Genomic DNA, 19163 nt, shown 5'->3' with positions numbered 1-19163 from the left:
TGCAAATAGCAAACGTGGTCGCATGACCGCCTGATCACACCAGTGGTCTTGGGGTCTCATGACGGCAGGTGCACCCCATCATGATCTGGCAGTCTGTAGAGTGACTGCAGACAATTATCCCAAGCCTTTAATAACTTAAAGGGAACCTGTCACCCCCCCCCAGGGCCTATTAAGGTAAAAGAGCCACCTTCTTCAGCACTAAGGCTGCATTCTGTGAAGGTGGCTCCTATGTTTGTGATCCCTAATAACACTGAAATATTCACTTTTATAAATTGTGCGCCATACCTGTATTGAGTCCGGGGGGTACGTTTTCTCCCCCTGACTCAGCCGCCTCGCAGCTGTCCATCATCCCACCGAGCACCGCCTCATCTCTGTCTTGTGCCGTCACCAGCGCTCTGCAATTATTTCTCGGGCATGTGCCGTGCGCACTGCCCTGGAACTTATATCAAGTGATGTAAGTAGATCGCACCTGTGCACAGCACCAGATTCCCAGCCCCGCAGTGTGAATAAATCATAACACACTGCGGGGCAGGATCTGGGGCCTCCGCTACACGCCGGCGCGATATCAGTACATCAGCTGATGTGAGTTCCAGGGCTGCGCACACGGCGCATGCCCGAAAAATGAGAGCCCAGGCATCGGCGCCCGGTGTGATGATGGACGGCTGGGAGGCGGTTGAATCCGGGGACAAAAGACGTACCCCCGGACTCAATACAGGTGTGGCACGCAATTTATAAAAGTGAATATTTCAGTATTATTAGGGATCAAAACATAAGAGCCACCTTCACAGAATGCAGCCTTAGTGCCGCTGAAGGTGGCTGGCTCTATTACCTTAATAGGCCCTGGGGGGGGTGACAGGTTCCCTTTAATAATTTAATTATAAGCAATGTATTCTTATAACATAGAATGCAGCCAGTTGTTACGGTATTGTTATACTTGTTAGGGTATGTGTCCACGTTCAGGATTGCATCAGGATTTGGTCAGGATTTTTCATCAGTATTTGTAAGCCAAAACCAGGAGTGGGTGATAAATGCAGAAGTGGTGCATATGTTTCTATTATACTTTTCCTCTAACTGTTCCACTCCTGGTTTTGGCTTACAAATACTGATCAAAAATCCTGACCAAATCCTGATGCAATCCTGAACATGGACACATACCCTTAGGGGGCAGACAGATGGGCGTAGTTCTCATGTGAGGATCGCATCGCAATCCTCGGACTGACCGTCGGCTCTCCTGACCTGAGGCTGACAGTTGCATAGTAATCTATCACGCTGTCAAGCTTATGTCAGGAGAGGTGTCAGGGCCAGTCCGAGGATTGTAATGCGATCCTCGCATGAGTTATACAGCGTCTGTCTGCGCCCTTATGTTAATACTTATCCTTGTTATAGTAATATTAACCTTCTTTGCTCCCGACCTCCTCATCTCCAGGCCCCAAGACAGCAACTATTAGGGTATGACAAACAATAGCACACTGGCGCTAATGAGGTAGTAAGTGTGCAAGCTGCTGATATCAGACGGGTGCCGTGCCTCGCCCGTCACACCTGCTGGTGAACCAAGAAAAACATATAAAACTGAGATATCGCGCTATAACACTGTATGTCCTACTCGAGACTGTCAAATATGACACAAAGACCTTCTCTAAAATAATGATGTTCTCTAAAATAATGATAATAACGAACTACCGCCACTGAAAGTGCCAAATCCAGTGTAGATGTTATAAAGAAAGTGAGCTCTGCTCCTTACCCAAGAGGTGACTTGATAGGGGTTACGGCTGGTATAGCGATGCTGATTGTAGGTGTCAGTTGCTGTGGGTACTGGACACCTGGCGGCAGGAGTAGATATCGAAATGCCCGTAGTCAGGGGCTTAAGCTTTTTGCCTTGTCTTACACGCCGTAGTTTTTGGGACGTCACACGCTGCTGGCTAGCAGCGGCGGCCATTTTTTTCACACGCGCATCCAGGATCGCTACCGGCCGGAGCGCTTCTGGCTCTGCGCGTCCCCTGACTACGGGCATTTCGATATCTACTCCTGCCGCCAGGTGTCCAGTACCCACAGTAACTGACACCTACAATCAGCATCGCAATACCAGCCGTAACCCCTATCAAGTCACCTCTTGGGTAAGGAGCAGAGCTCACTTTCTTTATAACATCTACACTGGATTTGGCACTTTCAGTGGCAGTAGTTCGTTATTATCATTATTTTAGAGAACATCATTATTTTAGAGAAGGTCTTTGTGTCATATTTGACAGTCTCGAGTAGGACATACAGTGTTATAGCGCGATATCTCAGTTTTATAAACTATTAGGGTATGTTTCCACAGGGCGTATTGCTTAGGTTTTTGCTGGGGATTGGACGCTGTGTACATCCACAGCGTCAAAATTGCAGCTTCCAGATGTTACAGCATAGCGGAGAGGATTTTATGAAATCCCATCTCCACTATGCGTACATAGATGCAGGTGGCAGACCTGCGTAACCGGACATGTGGCACGTCTTTCTAGACAGCAGCATGTCTATTTATCTTGTGGAGATGCTCCGTCTCCACAAGATAAATAAAACAGTCTATGAATAGGATGCGGTGATTCCACCTGTGTTCAATGAATATATGCGGAATCACCGCGCGTACAACAGGGGGCAGCGCTTTGGGCGGAGCGGGGTATCTGATGCGTCCAAAGCGCTGCCAATACACCTCGAGGGCACATACCCTCACATATGATGGAGGGAATATTTAATAACATTAAACAGTATAATAATAATCAGCCCCCCAGTGCCCCCTCCCCCACGTCAGCCCTCACAATACCCTCAAACTCTCCCATTCACCCCCAGTACCCTGTCCCCTTCCCACAATACCACCATCCTCTCTTTCACCCCCACAGTGCCCTGTCCCCCTGCACACCCACAATGACCCGCATCGTTTCACATTTACCCCACAGTGCCCTGTCCTCCTCTCCCACTTCAGCCCCCACAATACCACAATCCTCTCACATTCACCCCCACAGTGACCATGCTATGCCTAAATCGAATTACTCTAATAAATTCCATCCCCACTTACTGATGACGTTTTCAGGCAGACAGTGAGGAGAACCAGGAAGTGTCCAGATAGATGCAAGGAGGACGGCACTAGGACCCAGCGTGCCTCAGCCAAACCAAGCGTGCGCACACACTGCACAGCCAGAAGGTAACTGCAGCTGCTGCCAGCCAGGAAGAGACTCCTCGGGTGAGACCACACTGCACTCTGCACGGAGGGAGGCTCTGCAGCCGGCATTGTGCTGCTCTCTCCCCGACACCTCAGACTCAGCGGTGGATTTCCCGGTGGGCCCCTTCAGGTGACTGGGCCCGGGGCAATGGCCCCCTCTGCCCCCCCAGTAGCTACGCTACTGCGCACACACATAGCTTATTGATGTGGGGAGTTTATTGATGTGGGGTTGGTTATTCATGCAGGAGATTGAGCACACATGTTGTTGGGCTTGTTTTGCTGTCGTTATGGTAACGCATGCACCGCCCAGTGTCAGGGAAAGCTGTCATCAGAAGCCCCGCCCCCTGGCAGCGCTGCGTTCCACTTAGGACTGCGCTTTCTTATTGGTTGCTGATCGTCGCGCACTGGGATGATTGACACTTGTGCTGTCCTGTGGGAAGTGTTGATATGCGCCTGCGTGAGGCCTTGAGAGCTCGGAGATTGAGGATACCCGGATATGAGGTGACCCGGAGACGCCCGCTGGCATGACAGGACTCCCGAAGAGAAGTTGGGGGACTTTGGGCCTTTGATGTTGTCACTGCGTAGAGCGTCTCTTGAAGATCTGGGACCCCACACTGAAGGCCTGAGGCGCCGGGACGCGGACAAAGCCTGGGACGTCCCCCCCTATAGCGCCATGGGTGAGTGTGGAGCTTCCTGGGCGCTGCACTATGCCAACTGTGCCCAATTATCTGCGGTGCTGAGGTATTGCTGGATGGCATGCAGATTTCTGTGGGTTACATGATGCTGAGATCTGCCCAGACCTGCAGGACTGTGCTCCCCCCCGGCCGGTGCCCTGCAGGACTGTGCGCCCCCCGGCCGGTGCCCTGCAGGACTGTGCGCCCCCCGACCGGTGCCCTGCAGGACTGTGCGCCCCCCGACCGGTGCCCTGCAGGACTGTGCGCCCCCCGACCGGTGCCCTGCAGGACTGTGCTCCCCCCCGGCCGGTGCCCTGCAGGACTGTGCTCCCCCCCGGCCGGTGCCCTGCAGGACTGTGCGCCCCCCGGCCGGTGCCCTGCAGGACTGTGCGCCCCCCGACCGGTGCCCTGCAGGACTGTGCGCCCCCCGACCGGTGCCCTGCAGGACTGTGCGCCCCCCGACCGGTGCCCTGCAGGACTGTGCTCCCCCCGGCCGGTGCCCTGCAGGACTGTGCGCCCCCCGACCGCTGCCCTGCAGGACTGTGCGCCCCCCGACCGCTGCCCTGCAGGACTGTGCGCCCCCCGACCGCTGCCCTGCAGGACTGTGCGCCCCCCGACCGCTGTTCTGCAGGACTGTGCGCCCCCCGACCGCTGCCCTGCAGGACTGTGCGCCCCCCGACCGCTGCCCTGCAGGACTGTGCGCCCCCCGACCGCTGCCCTGCAGGACTGTGCGCCCCCCGACCGCTGCCCTGCAGGACTGTGCGCCCCCCGACCGCTGCCCTGCAGGACTGTGCGCCCCCCGACCGCTGCCCTGCAGGACTGTGCGCCCCCCGACCGCTGCCCTGCAGGACTGTGCGCCCCCCGACCGCTGCCCTGCAGGACTGTGCGCCCCCCGACCGCTGCCCTGCAGGACTGTGCGCCCCCCGACCGCTGCCCTGCAGGACTGTGCGCCCCCCTCCGACCCGTTGCCCGCAGGATGTCATGTGGTGGATGCGTCGTGTTTTGGCGGACCGTCAGCACAAAAAAACGTTACATGTAACTTGTTTTGTGTGTCGTGTCCGCCATTTCCGACTGCTGAAACTCCGCCCTCTCCTCCCCGGACATTACAATGGGGCAGCGGATGAGTTGAAAAACTGCATCCGCTGCCCCCGGTGTGCTTCTATTTCACAGTATGCGACGCTAGTGTGAAAGTAGCCTAAGCTGTTTTTTTTTCTTTCTGACGGGTGCACTGGTCAGACCCTGGAGATGAAGGCACTGCTTAGATCTCAGATATATTGTAGATTATATATTATTGTTTATATCTCTGATTTTTTTTTTTTTAGTCAGTTTTTTTTGCAGCCGTTATGTTCCTCCTTGATGTGTTAGTGATAAGTGCGTTGGTCATGTCTCTGCCCCGATGAGTGCGCTGCTCATGGCCTGGTACATTGGTTTTGCACTTCACTCTTTCCTGTTCTCTTGCTCTGATCACTTCCTTTCCTTGCTGTCAGTAATTATTACACAAAGTTGTCAGCCGATGTATGAAACGCTCCAGACTGTAGTACGTATTTCTCTGGAAAATAAGACAGGGTCTTCTATTTTTTTTTTTTTTGTTTGTTTGTTTCAAAAGATGCACTAGGGCTTATTTTCAGGTGATGTCTTTTATTCCATGAACAACAATCCCCAAAAGAAAATGTATTCACAAATTTAGATAAAATTACAGTTTACTGAAAAATCAAATTAAAATATTAATATATAATTTAGCCAGTAGATGGCGCCACATAGCAAACAAATAGGGAAAGGAATGAATATGTAAATTAGGCAGTAACCATGAGAGGAGTGTATATCAAATGATCAGACCTACAGTTTCCGAAAGGAATTTTACCTAACCTGTATATGACCAATCGATGTGCTATCAGTTCCTTTATCATTTGATGAATTATTTCTCTGGTTCCATCTTCTGGCTAATTGATACCTTCACCCCCAGAGCTTTTTCCGTTTTTCCGTTTTCGTTTTTCGCTCCCCTCCTTCCCAGAGCCATAACTTTTTTATTTTTCCGTCAATTTGGCCATGTGAGGGCTTATTTTTTGCGGGACGAGTTGTACTTTTGAACGACATCATTGGTTTTACCATGTCGTGTACTAGAAAACGGGAAAAAAATTCCAAGTGCAGTGAAATTGCAAAAAAAGTGCAATCCCACACTTGTTTTTTGCTTGCCTATTTTGCTAGGTTCACTAAATGCTAAAACTGACCTGCCATTATGATTCTCCAGGTCAGTACGAGTTCATAGACACCTAACATGACTAGGTTATTTTTCACCTAAGTGGTGAAAAAAAATTCCAAACTTTGCAAAAAACAAAACAAAATTGCGCCATTTTCCGATACTCGTAGCGTCTCCATTTTTCGTGATCTGGGGTTGGTTGAGGGCTTATTTTTTGCGTGCCGAGCTGGCATTTTTAATGATAGCATTTTGGTGCAGATACGTTCTTTTGATCGCCCGTTATTGCATTTTAATGCAATGTCGTGGCGACCAAAAAAACGTAAATCTGGCGTTTCGATTTTTTTTCTCATTACGCCGTTTAGCGATCAGGTTAATGCTTTTTTTTTATTGATAGATCGGGCGATTCTGAACGCGGCGATACCAAATATGTGTAGGTTGGGGTTTTTTTTTTATTGATTTATTTTGATTGGGGCGAAAGGGGGGTGATTTAAACTTTTATATATTTTTTATTTTTTTCACATTTTTTTTTACTTTTTTTTTTAACTTTTACCATGCTTCTATAGCCTCCATGGGAGGCTAGAAGCAGGCACAGCCCGATCGGCTCTGCTACATAACAGCGATCATCAGATCGCTGTTATGTAGCTAAAATGCAGGTGTGCTGTGAGCGCCGACCACAGGGTGGCGCTCACAGCCACCGGCGATCAGTAACCATAGAGGTCTCCAGGACCTCTATGGTTACAATGGAGGAGCATCGCCGACCCCCGATCATGTGACGGGGGTCGGCGATGCGCTCATATCCGGCCGCACGGCCGGATGCGGTAGTTAAATGCCGCTGTCTGCGTTTGACAGCGGCATTTAACTAGTTAATAGCGGCGGGTGATCGCGATTTCACCCGCCGCTATTGCGCGCACATGTCAGCTGTAAAAAACAGCTGACATGTCGCGACTTTGATGTGCGCTCACCGGCGGAGCGCACATCAAAGCGGGGGTCCCGACATGTGACGTACTATACCGTCACATGTCGGGAAGGGGTTAATTTGCGTTTTTCAATAAATTGTATTTTATATAAATTTTGTTAATACTTTTTGTGTTAATCCTATTACTAATTCCGTTGCACTGTTTTGTTTTTTTTTGTTTTTTTTTATCTGATCTGCTATTCTCATGGTGCAGAACCATATGCAGTATATCACAAAACTGAGTAAATTTGGTGTGCCCTCTAAACAACTCACACAGCCATTAATGTCTTAACCGCTGGCAGCAAAAGTGACTAAACCTCCAGTGAAAATGGCCAAATTGTGCCCAATTAGCCATTTTCCCTCTCTGGTATCATGTGACTCATTAGTGTTACAAGGTATCAAGTGTGGTACATTTGGTGTTATTGCTCTCATACTCTCATACTGGTCACTGGAAGTTCAACATGGCAAAGAACTCTGAGGAGCTGAAAAAAAAAAAAGAATTGTTTCTCTAGATAAAGATGGCCTGGGCTATAAGAAGATTGCCAACACCCTGAACCTAAGTTACAGCATGGTGGCCAAGACCATATAGCAGTTTAACAAGACAGGCTCCACTCAGAACGGGCCTCGCCGTGGTCGACCAAAGAAGATGAGTGCAACGTGTTCAGCGTCATATCCAGAGGTTGTCTTTACAAAATAGACGTATGAGTGCTACCAGCATTAGGTTAAATGGATGTGGGGTCAGCCTGTCAGTTCTCAGACTATACGCCACACACTGCCTCAAATTGATCCACATGGCTGTCATCCCAGAACGAATCCTTTTTTATAAAGATGGTTCTGAAGACAAGTAGACTAAGGGTACCGTCACACAGTGCAATTTTGATCGCTACGACGGCACGATCCGTGACGTCGCAGCGATCGTATGATTATCGCTCCAGCGTCGTATACTGCGGTCACACGTTGCAATCACGGCGCTGGAGCGATGCCGAAGTCCCCGGGTAACCAGGGTAAACATCGGGTTACTAAGCGCAGGGCCGCGCTTAGTAACCCGATGTTTACCGTGGTTACCAGCGTAAAAGTAAAAAAAAACAAACCGTACATGCTCACCATCTGATGTCCGTCCGGTCCCTTGCCGTCCGCTTCCTGCTCTGACAGAACCGGCCGTACAGTGAGAGCAGAGCGCAGCGGTGACGTCACCGCTGTGATCTGCTCTCACTTTCCGGCCGGCAGACAGTCAGAGCGGGAAGCGGACGGCAAGGGACCGGACGGACATCAGATGGTGAGCATGTACGGTTTTTTTTTTTTTTACTTTTACGCTGGTAGCCACGGTAAACATCGGGTTACTAAGCGCGGCCCTGCGCTTAGTTACACGATGTTTACCCTGGTTACCAGCGAACGCATCACTGGATCGCTGTCACAGACAACGATCCAGCGATGTCAGTGGGTGATCAAGCGACGAAAGAAAGTTCCAAACGATCTGCTACGACGTATGATTCTCAGCAGGATCCCTGATCGCTGCTGCGTGTCAGACACTGCGATATCGTAACGATATCGCTAGAACGTCACGAATCGTACCGTCGTAGCAATCAAAATTGCACTGTGTGACGGTACCCTAAGGACGTGGATTACTGGAACCATGTCCTGTGGTCTGATGAGACCAAGATAAACTTATTTGGTTCAGATCGTGTCAAGCAAGAGTGGTGGCAACCAGGTGAGGAGTACAAAGACAAGTGTGTCTTGCCTACAGTCAAGCATGGTGGTGGGATTGTCATGTTTTGGGGCTGCATGTGTGCTGCCGGCTGTGGGGAGCTCCAGTTCATTCAGGGGAACCCTGAAAGCCAACATGTACTGTGACATACTGAGAGCATGATTCCCTCCCTTTGGAAACTGGACCGCAGGGCAGTATTCCAACATAATGACCCCATACACACCTCCAAGTCGACCACTGCCTTGCTAAAGAAACTGAAGATAAAGATGCTTGACAGGCCTAGCATGTCTCGAGACCAAAACCGTATTGAGCATCTGTGGGGCATTCCCAAACGTAAGGTGGAGGAGCAGAAGGTCTCTAACATCCACCAGCTCTGTGATGTCGTCATGGAGAAGTGGAAGAGGATTTCAGTGGCAACCTATGAAGCTGTAGTGACTTCCATGCCCAAGAGTGCTTGAAAATAATGGAGGCCACACAAAATTTTGAATTAATGGGCACAATTTGGCCACTTTCACTTACAGGTGTGCTCAAATTAATGGCTGTGTGCTGAGTTATTTAGAGGGCACACCAAATTTACACCGTTAGGGTATGTGCACATGTTGCGGATTTGCTTGTGGAATTTTCTGTGCGGATTCTCCACCTCTTGGCAGAAAATGCAGGTCAAAATCTGCGCGTCTTTGTTGCGGATTTCTATTATGGAATGGGTGCAGAAACTCGGCACAATCCGCACAAAGAAGTGACATGCTCCTTCTTTTAATCCGCAGCGTTTTCCGTGTGGAATTTTCCGCACCCACCATTAGCACAGCATTTTTTTTGTTGCCATTGATTTACATTGTACTGTAAATCACTTGCGGATCTGCAGCGTTTCTGCGCGGAAAAAAAACACTGCAGATCCGCAGAAAATCTGCAACGTGTTCACATAGCCTTATGCTATGTGCACATGTTGCCTATTGTATGCGTTTTTGCCACGGTTTTTCACCGCGAAAACGCATGCACAACACAGCCCATTGAATTCAATGGGATTCCACAATGCTGTGCTAATGCTGCGTATTTTTCTGTGGCAGAATCGCATCGCGGAAAAATACGCAGCATGGTCATTCTTTGTGCGGAATCGCTGCGATTCCACATACATAGGAATGCATTGATCCGCTTACTTTCTGCATATGGCTATGCCCAGGTACCCGGGTGTGGAAGAGAGGAGACTCTCCTCCAGGCTCTGGGCACCATATCCCTGTTAAAAAAAATGAGAATTAAAATAAAAAATAGTTATATACTCACCTTCCGGCGGCCCCCGAATCCAGCCCAGGCCTTAGAGATGCTTCTGTTCCCAGTAATGCCTTGCGACAATGACTTGTGATGACGTAGCGGCCTCGCGTGATGCTACGTCATCTGGGGTCATTGCCGCAAGGCATTACTGGGAACGGGAGCTGCCGGGAGCATCGCGAGGAGTGAGAAGGCTGCAGTGGTCGCCGGAAGGTGAGAATATCACGATTTTTTTATTTTATTTTTAACATTGTATCTTTTTACTATTGATGCTGCATAGGCGTTATACCCGCGGCAGGGAGTTGCGGAATTTCCACGGAAATTTCTGCAGCAATTCAGCAATGTGTGCACATAGCCTTATACAAGTCGCACACTCACTGCTTTACATTGTATCAGAGTGTCGTATCTTCAGTGTTGTCCCATGAAAAGATATAACAAAAATTCAGACAAAAGATTGATACAAAGATTGTTACAAAAATGTGAGAGGTGCACTCACGTTTGTGATATACTGTATACCAGTCCTATAGTGATTACATACCGCATTTACTAAGGTTCCAATTACCTGCGGTACTTATATTTACAATTATTATTCTCTATGTACTTAGACTGATTGCAAATATTGGTTTACCCCCCCCCCCCCATAAGAATCGCACTCACCAGACCCCAAACAATTCCGGTAGAGTTGGCAAGTGGATGGGCTCTCACACAAAAATCTGTCGCTGTCCAGTGCCCTGACAGCAGTTGGCTCCCCTAGTGACAGGAAGCGGAAATTACTCTTGTGAGTGGACTGATACTGGTACCCGATCTGTGTATGAGAGCTGCAATAGGGAGGACCGGACGGTGATGCAGATCTGTGTGACAGCCGACCCACTGTCAACACTTGCCAACTCTTAATTGTTTGGGGTCTGGTGAGTGCAATTCTTTTTGGGGTGTATGCTTTCTTTGAAGGGTCCTGCTGTATTCTTTAACTTTTTTTTTAGCTGCCTCGGTACTGTCTTATTCAACCATAATTAGGGCTTATTTTTGGAGTAGGGCTTATATTTTAAGCATACTCCAAAAATCCTGAAATATTAAGCTATTTCTTAGTTTTGGCATAAGTCTTATTTTCGCAGAAACCCACTATTACCAGTTGTAGGTCTTTTAATGTCATGTGACCATAATCTATTCCCTTTTTGTTCCTAAAACAGATGAACAGGAAGCTCTTAAGTCCATTATGAAGGACCTGGTCGCCCTTCAGATGGGAAGGCGACATCGAGCTACAGGAATTGAGGGGGTGAAAACTAAGACAAGCAGCCTCCCTAATAAACAGGTGAGCAGTCCTCAGTCTGCACAATGTCTGAATAATGATTGTTTACGGCGGGTGCAGACTTCATTATGTTTCCAGCACCTGACAGTGAGAGCTTGTGCGAGCGCTATTACAGCATTTTAACTGCTTAGATACGATTGTCAATCTTGCCAGCAGCATTTAGAAGGTTCAAAAGGGGCATAATTTCAGTGCCCATTGGCCCCGTTCTTCATATCTGATGCATCTGTGGGATTCCAGAGGATTGTCATGGCAGCCAGGGACCTACTGAAGGCTGTGTCGGCCACATGGCTCAGTTTTACAGTGCACTGCAATACTAAAGTACTGCAATACCAAAGTACTGCATTGCATTGTATAAGTGATCATAGCTTCTAGTCCCCTGAGTACACCATTAAATTAAAATTTAAAAAAATGTATATACTCGAGTATAAGCCGAGATTTTCAGCCCATTTTTTTTTTTTAGGCTGAAAGTGTCCATCTCGGCTTACACTTGAGTCATTGTCCCAGGGGGTCAGAGGGGGAGCGGCAGGAGTGGTGGCTGTAACATCATACTCACCTGCTCCCGGCGCGGTCTCTGCACGTCCTTGCTCTTCTCAGATGCTCTCTGGCGCCGGCAGCTCTTCCCGTATTCAGCGATCACATAGTACCGCTCATTAAAGTAATGAATATGAACACGACTCCACTCCTATAGGCATGGAGCACATATTCATTACTTTAATGAGCGGTACCATGTGACCGCTGAACACAGGAACAAGCTGCAGGTGCCAGAGACCATCTGAGAAGCAGAGACCGCGCCAGGAGGGGGTGAGTATGACAGGGGAGGGTGAGCCATGCAATATTTACCTGTCCTCGTTCCACCGCCGGGATGTGTCTTCCTCGTCATCTGGCTGTGACGTTCAGGTCAGAGGGCGCGATGACATGTTTAGTGTGCGCCCTCTGCCTGAACAGTCACTGCAGAGACCCGGAAGACAGTGGCGGTGAAACAGGGACAGTTGAATATCGCAAGTACCGGGGGCCTGAGCCAGCGGCGACACCAGCACCAGGCCCCCATAGCTTGCCGGTGTCCCCACCTGCTCAGGACATCGGCACCTGGCACCCAATGACGAGAGGGGAGTATGTCATTTTTATTTATTTTTTTAAATCGCAGCATATGGGGCATAATATTCTATGGAGCATCTTATGGTGGCAGCATTATATGGGGGCATATTTTAATATGGAGCATCTTATGGGGCCATCATTAATGTTTATGGAGCATTGTATGGAGCATCTTATGGGGGCCATCATTAACCTTTATGGAGCATTATATGGGGCATATTTTTGTATGGAGCGTCTTATGGGGGCCATCATTAACCTTTTGTGCAGCATTATATGGGGCGTATTTTGTATAAGCATCTTATGGGGCCATCATGAACAGTATGGAGCATTATATGGGGCTCCTGATTCAAAATGGATATTCAAAAACACTTAACCTACTGATGTCTCAATTTATTTTTACTTTTATTGGTATCTATTTTTATTTTTTGAAATTTACCGGTAGCTGCTGCATTTCCCACCCTAGGCTTATACTCGAGTCATTAAGTTTTCCCAGTTTTTTGTGTGGCAAAATTAGGGGTCTTGGCTTGTACTCTGGTCGGCTTATACTCGAGTATGTACGGTACGTAACAAATGTAAAAGTTAAATCGCCCATCTTTCTTTATCGCTTCATTGAATAAAAAGAGCTAAAAAGTTGTAATGACTCCAAAATGGGGGTCAATAAAAACTGCAGCTTGTTCGCAAAAATCAAGATATCATTATATCTCCATCGATAAAAGATAAAGCTATGGCTCTCTGAATATGGTTGTTTTTTTTTCTATTTTTCAGTACATTATATGAAATTTAAAATAAATGAATGGTATATTTCAAAACGACAAGTTTCCCATGAAAAAAAAAAAAGCCCTCTTATGGCAAAAAAAATAAAACCATTATAGCACTTAGCAGGGGAGAGAAAAATCAAAAATCCAAATCTTGTGGTTCAACGTGTTCTAGCTTTAGAAATTAAAGTTGCTCTTCTTCCAGAAACTCTTCTGTCGGTCGTCTCTGCTATTACAGCTCGGACTCGGTGTTATTCATTTGAATGATACTCCGCAGCAATAACAGAAAAGTTCATAGCACTGTTTATGGCCTCTTTCTTCCTATATTTAGCAAATCAAGCAGTTCACCCCCCACACACACACATGCAAATCTGTAAATGATATGTATTGGGGGTTTACTTGATGTGTTATGGCCACCCTAATTTGTAGGTACTATCATCCACTGTGAATAAAGCATGGCACATCAGTGATGCAACAGTCAACAGCAACGCCGTTAAGTCCTTTATTATGACCCTTTAGGAGGCGATGCAGTCGCCTTATTGTTAGTAGGAATTTGTAATAGGATTAAAGCTGGGAATTACTTGACTTTGTGAACCCCTATGGGTATTTCTTTCACTGGCCATAGACTTATGTACATTAACCACTGGGATTTTTTTTTTTTTTTTGCATAAAGCACAAAATGATTATTATGTTATTGCAGCTGAGCCCCCATTAGCGTGATAGAGCTGAGCTGCAAAATGACACTCAACCTGTGCGCAAATGTGGAACTTTTCGTTTGTTTGTTGCAAAAGCTGCCAGTAATGTACAGCAACCTTATAATTTATAAAAAAAAAAAAAAATCATCTGGATCCTTCAGTGCCCGATTTCTACATGAACGTGCGTAGAGTTAGGACACCCATGGAGGGCCCCTCTTTATTTCCAAAATGAAATGGTTCTACATGACTCTCTCCATTCATATCAATGGGCACTGTGAGATAATGCAATTATCCTGTAGAGGGCGCTGCCATGTGGTTATCTGTATTTTCCAATAGGGATAGATTCAGATTATTGGGGGGATACATGGGGTGGTGCTTTCCCTTTGTGAAGAACATCCCAATCATTACAAAATGACCATAAACTACAGAGGTGTATATGTCAGTAACCTATATAAATCTATTTTTTTTCATTATAGAACGATGTGAGGATAAAGTTTGAATACAATGGAGAAAGGCGGTGAGTGACATGGCTTCATTACTATAGACCCCTTTACCCTATCCGGAGCACATGAGATATGGATGTGGAGTCAGATTGGCAAATGTGACCAGTTCTGACTCAGTTGCATGAAAATTCTTTAGAAAGTGGTGAGGAATTGAAACACCATGCTACCCGTGCCCGTAATCCCCAGTGTGTGATCTCTGCACAGGGACAAATTAAAAAAACACCATAAGGAAAGACCTCCACTATTCTAGACAAAAAAAAAAAAAAGTATACAGGCAGAGATGCTTACCTGTCCAAGGCCTCCAACAATTGCACTAACCAAGGTGCAGTGGGCCCAAGTTAAGATGGCAAATACACAGATGCAATAATACCGATAAGGCAGCCACCCTGATTGTAGAATCAGGAATTGGCCGCTTGGTGCACCTGTGCAAACAAATAGTCTGTATTAGTCAGGTCTGTTGAGCGCAGAGCAAAGTACTGCAGTGCGCAGGCGCCGGGAAAGGTCAGAGAGGCCCAGCACCTGCGCACTGCAGTACTTTGCTCTGCTCTCAACAGGGAATACAAAGTGCGCCGGAGCCGCGGCAGGAAGACAAGAAGAGGACGTCATCGTATGAAGATAGGAGGCGCCAGACCTCCGACGCCCATCGGACCGGACCGCACCGGGACCGCCCCCCCAGGTGAGTATAATCTAACCTCTTTTTCTTATCTTTCAAGATACATTGGGGGCATTACAAAATGCTGTAGATAAGCCCCTGATGCCGGTGGCCGAAGCTTATAGGCGAAAAATGGGGTGACAGGTTCCCTTTAACCCCTTAATCCCATATGACATACTATCCCGTCGAGGTGGGGTGGGCCTTAATTCCCACCAACGGGATAGTACGTCATATGCGATCGGCCGCGCTCACGGAGGGAGCGCGGCCGATAGTCAGCTGACACCCAGCCGCGATCGCAGCTGACATCCGGCACTATGTGCCAGGAGCGGTCACGGACCGCCCCCCGGCACATTAACCCCCGGCACACTGCGATCAAACATGATCGCAGTGTTCCGGCGGTATAGGGAAGCATCGCGCAGGGAGGGGGCTCCCTGCGTGCTTCCCTGAGACCCTCGGAGCAACGCGATGTGATCGCGTTGCTCCGAGCGTCTCTTACCTCCTCTCCCTGTAGTCCTCGGATCCAAAATGGCCACGGGGCTGCATCCGGGTCCTGCAGGGAGGTGGCTTACTGGTAAGCCTGCAGCGCTGTAAGTCAGATCGCTGATCTGACAGAGTGCTGTGCATAACTACTTTTTGGGGTCCAATTTCTTCTCTTACCCTTGGGAAAATAAAAAATTGGGGGCGAAAAGATCATTTTGTGAAAAAATATGATTTTTTTATTTTTACGGATGTGCATTATAAACTTCTGTGAAGCACCTGTTGGGTCAAAGAGCTCACCACACATCTAGATAAGTTCCTAAAGGGGTCTACTTTCCGAAATGGTGTCACTTGTGGGGGGTTTCATTGTTTAGGCACATCAGGGGCTCTCCAAACGCAACATGGCGTCCCATCTCAATTCCAGTCAATTTTGCATTGAAAAGTCAGATGGCGCTGCTTCCCTTCTGAGCTCTGCCATGCGCCCAAACAGTGGTTTACCCCCACATATGGGGTATCGGCATACTCAGGACAAATTGTACAACAACTTTTGGGGTCCATTTTCTCCTGTTACCCTTGGTAAAATAAAATAAATTGGAGCTGAAATAAATTTTGTGTGAAAAAAAAGTTAAATGTTCATTTTTATTTAAACATTCCAAAAATTCCTGTGAAACACCTGAAGGGTTAATAAACTTCTTGAGTGTGGTTTTAAGCACCATGAGATGTGCAGTTTTTAGAATGGTGTCACACTTGGGTATTTTTCTATCATATAGACCCCTCAAAATGACTTCAAATGAGATGTGGTCCCAAAAAAAAAAAAAAGTGTAAAAATGAGAAATTGCTGGTCAACTTTTAACCCTTAACTCCCTAACAAAAAAAAATTTGGTTCCAAAATTGTGCTGATGTAAAGTAGACATGTGGGAAATGTTACATATTATTAAGTATTTTGTGTGACATATCTCTGTGATTTAAGGGCATAAAAATTCAAAGTTGGAAAATTGTGAAATTTTCAAAATTTTCGCCAAATTTCCGTTTTTTTTCACAAATAAGCGCAAGTTATATCGAAGAAATTTTACCAGTATCATGAAGTACAATATGTCACGAGAAAACAATGTCAGATTCGCCAAGATCCGTTGAAGCATTCCAGAGTTATAACCTCATAAAGGGACAGTGGTCAGAATTGTAAAAATTGGCCCGGTCATTAACGTGCAAACCACCCTCGGGGCTTAAGGGGTTAAGGAATTATTTGCCTTGTGGCAATTTCTGATTTATAATTGTTATTCTACGCTGACTTTGGACAGCAATATGTGGGTTAATGAATGTTCTTTAAGAGAAGTTCACACAAGACATATATGCTACAGAAATACTGAAGCAGAATCCATTTGGAAACGAGAAAAAGAAAAAAAGATGAAGAGCACTCACCGTCCTTAAAATTGCAGTCCTTTATTATGACACACGTCATTAGCAGGAAAGCAAGGGAGAACGTGAACTATAAATGGACGACGGCCGTTTCGTGCTTCCACGGGTCATAATAAAGGACTGGAATTTTAAGGACGATGAGTGCTCTTCATCTTTTTTTCTTTTTCTCGTTTGGACATGTACTTTTTATCCATGAATGAGCACCCGGTTTCCTTTTGGGCATACATAAGCAACCAGCTGTTTCATTGTGTGTGACTTCTTGGCCCATTAATTGCAGTAGGTGCGGAAAACGTTATTCTTAAATTTATCTTTATAAAATCCATTTGGAAATTCTCCTTTATCCCAAGGATGGGGATTACGACCCAATCCCTGTGGGTTCTACAACTGGGACTCTGAAGAGCCTCCTGTGAATGGGAGCAGTGGTCGCTCATGCACACCTTCACTCCATTTGTTTAGATAGCCAATGCAACGTTCGGCTGGCCTTTGTTATTCCCATTGAGAATGAATGGAGCGGAGGTGCGCGTGATCCATCATCAGCTCATTAGATGCCTCAATACAAAAGATAGGGTCAGTCTGTTCATTGTTGCTAATGTACATGTGGATGTCTTGGAACAGGAGGTTAGATTCTAAGAAAATTCCAGTGTGAACCTTAAAATATTTAGTTTTTTTTTTTTAAATATAAGTTGTGAAGCAGTGACATAAAAAACCATTTAACACAAAAACCTGGTTTAAATAAAAAATGATCACAAATTACATATTATTTATTTTTTATATACTGGTGGTTGTTGCCCATCAGTGTTTGTCGATGTCCATGCAGCTCTTACAGGCTGTTTTCTATAGAGCTTGTAAGCACTGCTCCAACATTGCAAAGGCTGCCTCTGCTAGCTACACTGGAGAGGCCACAGTTCAGGCTAGCAGCGGGAGCATGCCGCTGGTCAGCACTGACAATCTTCAGGAGTGCACCTGCGTCTCCCTGCATACAGGAGGCTGAGGAGTAGTACTGTTTAATCCTGATTATTAAAACCCCTTTTAGGAGAGGAATCTGATCATAACAGAAAATTAGGCAGTTTCCCTATGTGCTGTTCACCTGTATAATTGTGTAAGGTCACCAAATGGCCTGTTAACCCTATAACTGTAGGGTAGCCTGCCGCGTCTAGGTTCTCCTCTGACAGGGAGTGCAGAGCGGTTTCCTCCTGGCCGAACACTGTCCCTTCTTGTGAGCAGACCTCTATAGATATTGTGTGTCCTGTCGGCTCCGTGTAGGATGTAGCCCTCACCCTGTGGGGTCTTTCAAGCTCTTCTGAGATTTTCCAGCTTTCCCATGTTCACACTTACGAGCCGCCGTGATGTTGTCATTTGGTAAATTACGGTAGTTTATCCATGTCTGGGCCCAGGAATGTACGCAGCACCGTCAATGGCCTAATTGTGAACTGTCTCCGTCTGATGCCTCACCTGAGTTTCCCTCATCTTAAGGGTCTCTCATTTTTCAGACTGGAGCCTGGAAACACGGTGGCGACTGCCAGATCTGACCACAGCTATGTGAGCTGTCCTGGGGCTGAGCAGGCAGGATTTCTAGGCTCTTAGTCCTGGCTGAGGTCGGGCCACGAGGAGCGAGCACACGGCTTCCTACCAGAGGTGGAAGGTTCAGCCGACGGTTAGCAAACACTGGCGCCCTCTGTGCCCGCTCGGTGCTATATATTCCGGGAATGTCGCTTGTGGTTTTCTCTCCTTCCAGAAACACGTATCTGTTAACATCCTAATGAAGCTCCAGAGCCGTCCACATGAGGGCCTGTAAAAGGCATTCAGATAATGGTCTCCTAGAGGTGCCAGCAGCCTTCTGGCCAAAAACCCAGAATGTCAGACGGGGCCTCTCTGTCAGCGTCTGATCCAGACCCAAAAACTATTGCCGATCCAGCCTCTTCTTCCTTAATATTTCCCACACTTGGGGAAGCAGGAGTTTTGGGTAGTTGCTAAAAATATCAATACGTTGTACACTATGAGGCTAAATCATCTGCTAAAGAGTCACAAACCCTAATTATCATCTTATCTTCCTTTGCTGTGTAGGGGAAGGTGAGCTGTTGCTCCCTGGTGTCAGCCATTTTAGGTTGTGTAGTGTTTGCATTGGATTGGGGCACCGCATTGTCCCGTGTGTGCAGTGGTACCGATTGGATGGACTCGGGCTGTATAGATTGCATTGGAGCTGCCATAGTGTAATTCTATACCGTGTTATCTGTGTCCCCTGGAATTTCCTGCCCATTGCCACTGGCATTGTATGCTAATGAG

The 19163-nt window shown here is 47.2% G+C and overlaps 1 protein-coding gene across 1 annotated transcript in view; it reads left to right on the top strand.

Annotated features, from left to right (window-relative positions):
- Window positions 1-3631: 3631 nt before the first annotated feature.
- The window catches only part of MAP3K3 (mitogen-activated protein kinase kinase kinase 3), a 38869-nt gene continuing 23337 nt past the window's right edge, over window positions 3632-19163 (top strand). The window contains exons 1-3 of the mRNA XM_077252772.1: window positions 3632-3867; window positions 11172-11293; window positions 14309-14349. Of these exons, the coding sequence (XP_077108887.1) occupies window positions 3759-3867; window positions 11172-11293; window positions 14309-14349 (272 nt within the window). The 5' untranslated portion in view covers window positions 3632-3758. The remainder of the gene's footprint in view (window positions 3868-11171; window positions 11294-14308; window positions 14350-19163) is intronic.

This window comes from Ranitomeya variabilis, chromosome 4 (assembly GCF_051348905.1).
Source record: "Ranitomeya variabilis isolate aRanVar5 chromosome 4, aRanVar5.hap1, whole genome shotgun sequence".
Lineage (NCBI taxonomy): Eukaryota > Metazoa > Chordata > Amphibia > Anura > Dendrobatidae > Ranitomeya > Ranitomeya variabilis.
Note: the sequence above shows the minus strand (reverse complement) of the source record. Positions and strands in the feature narration are given on the sequence as shown.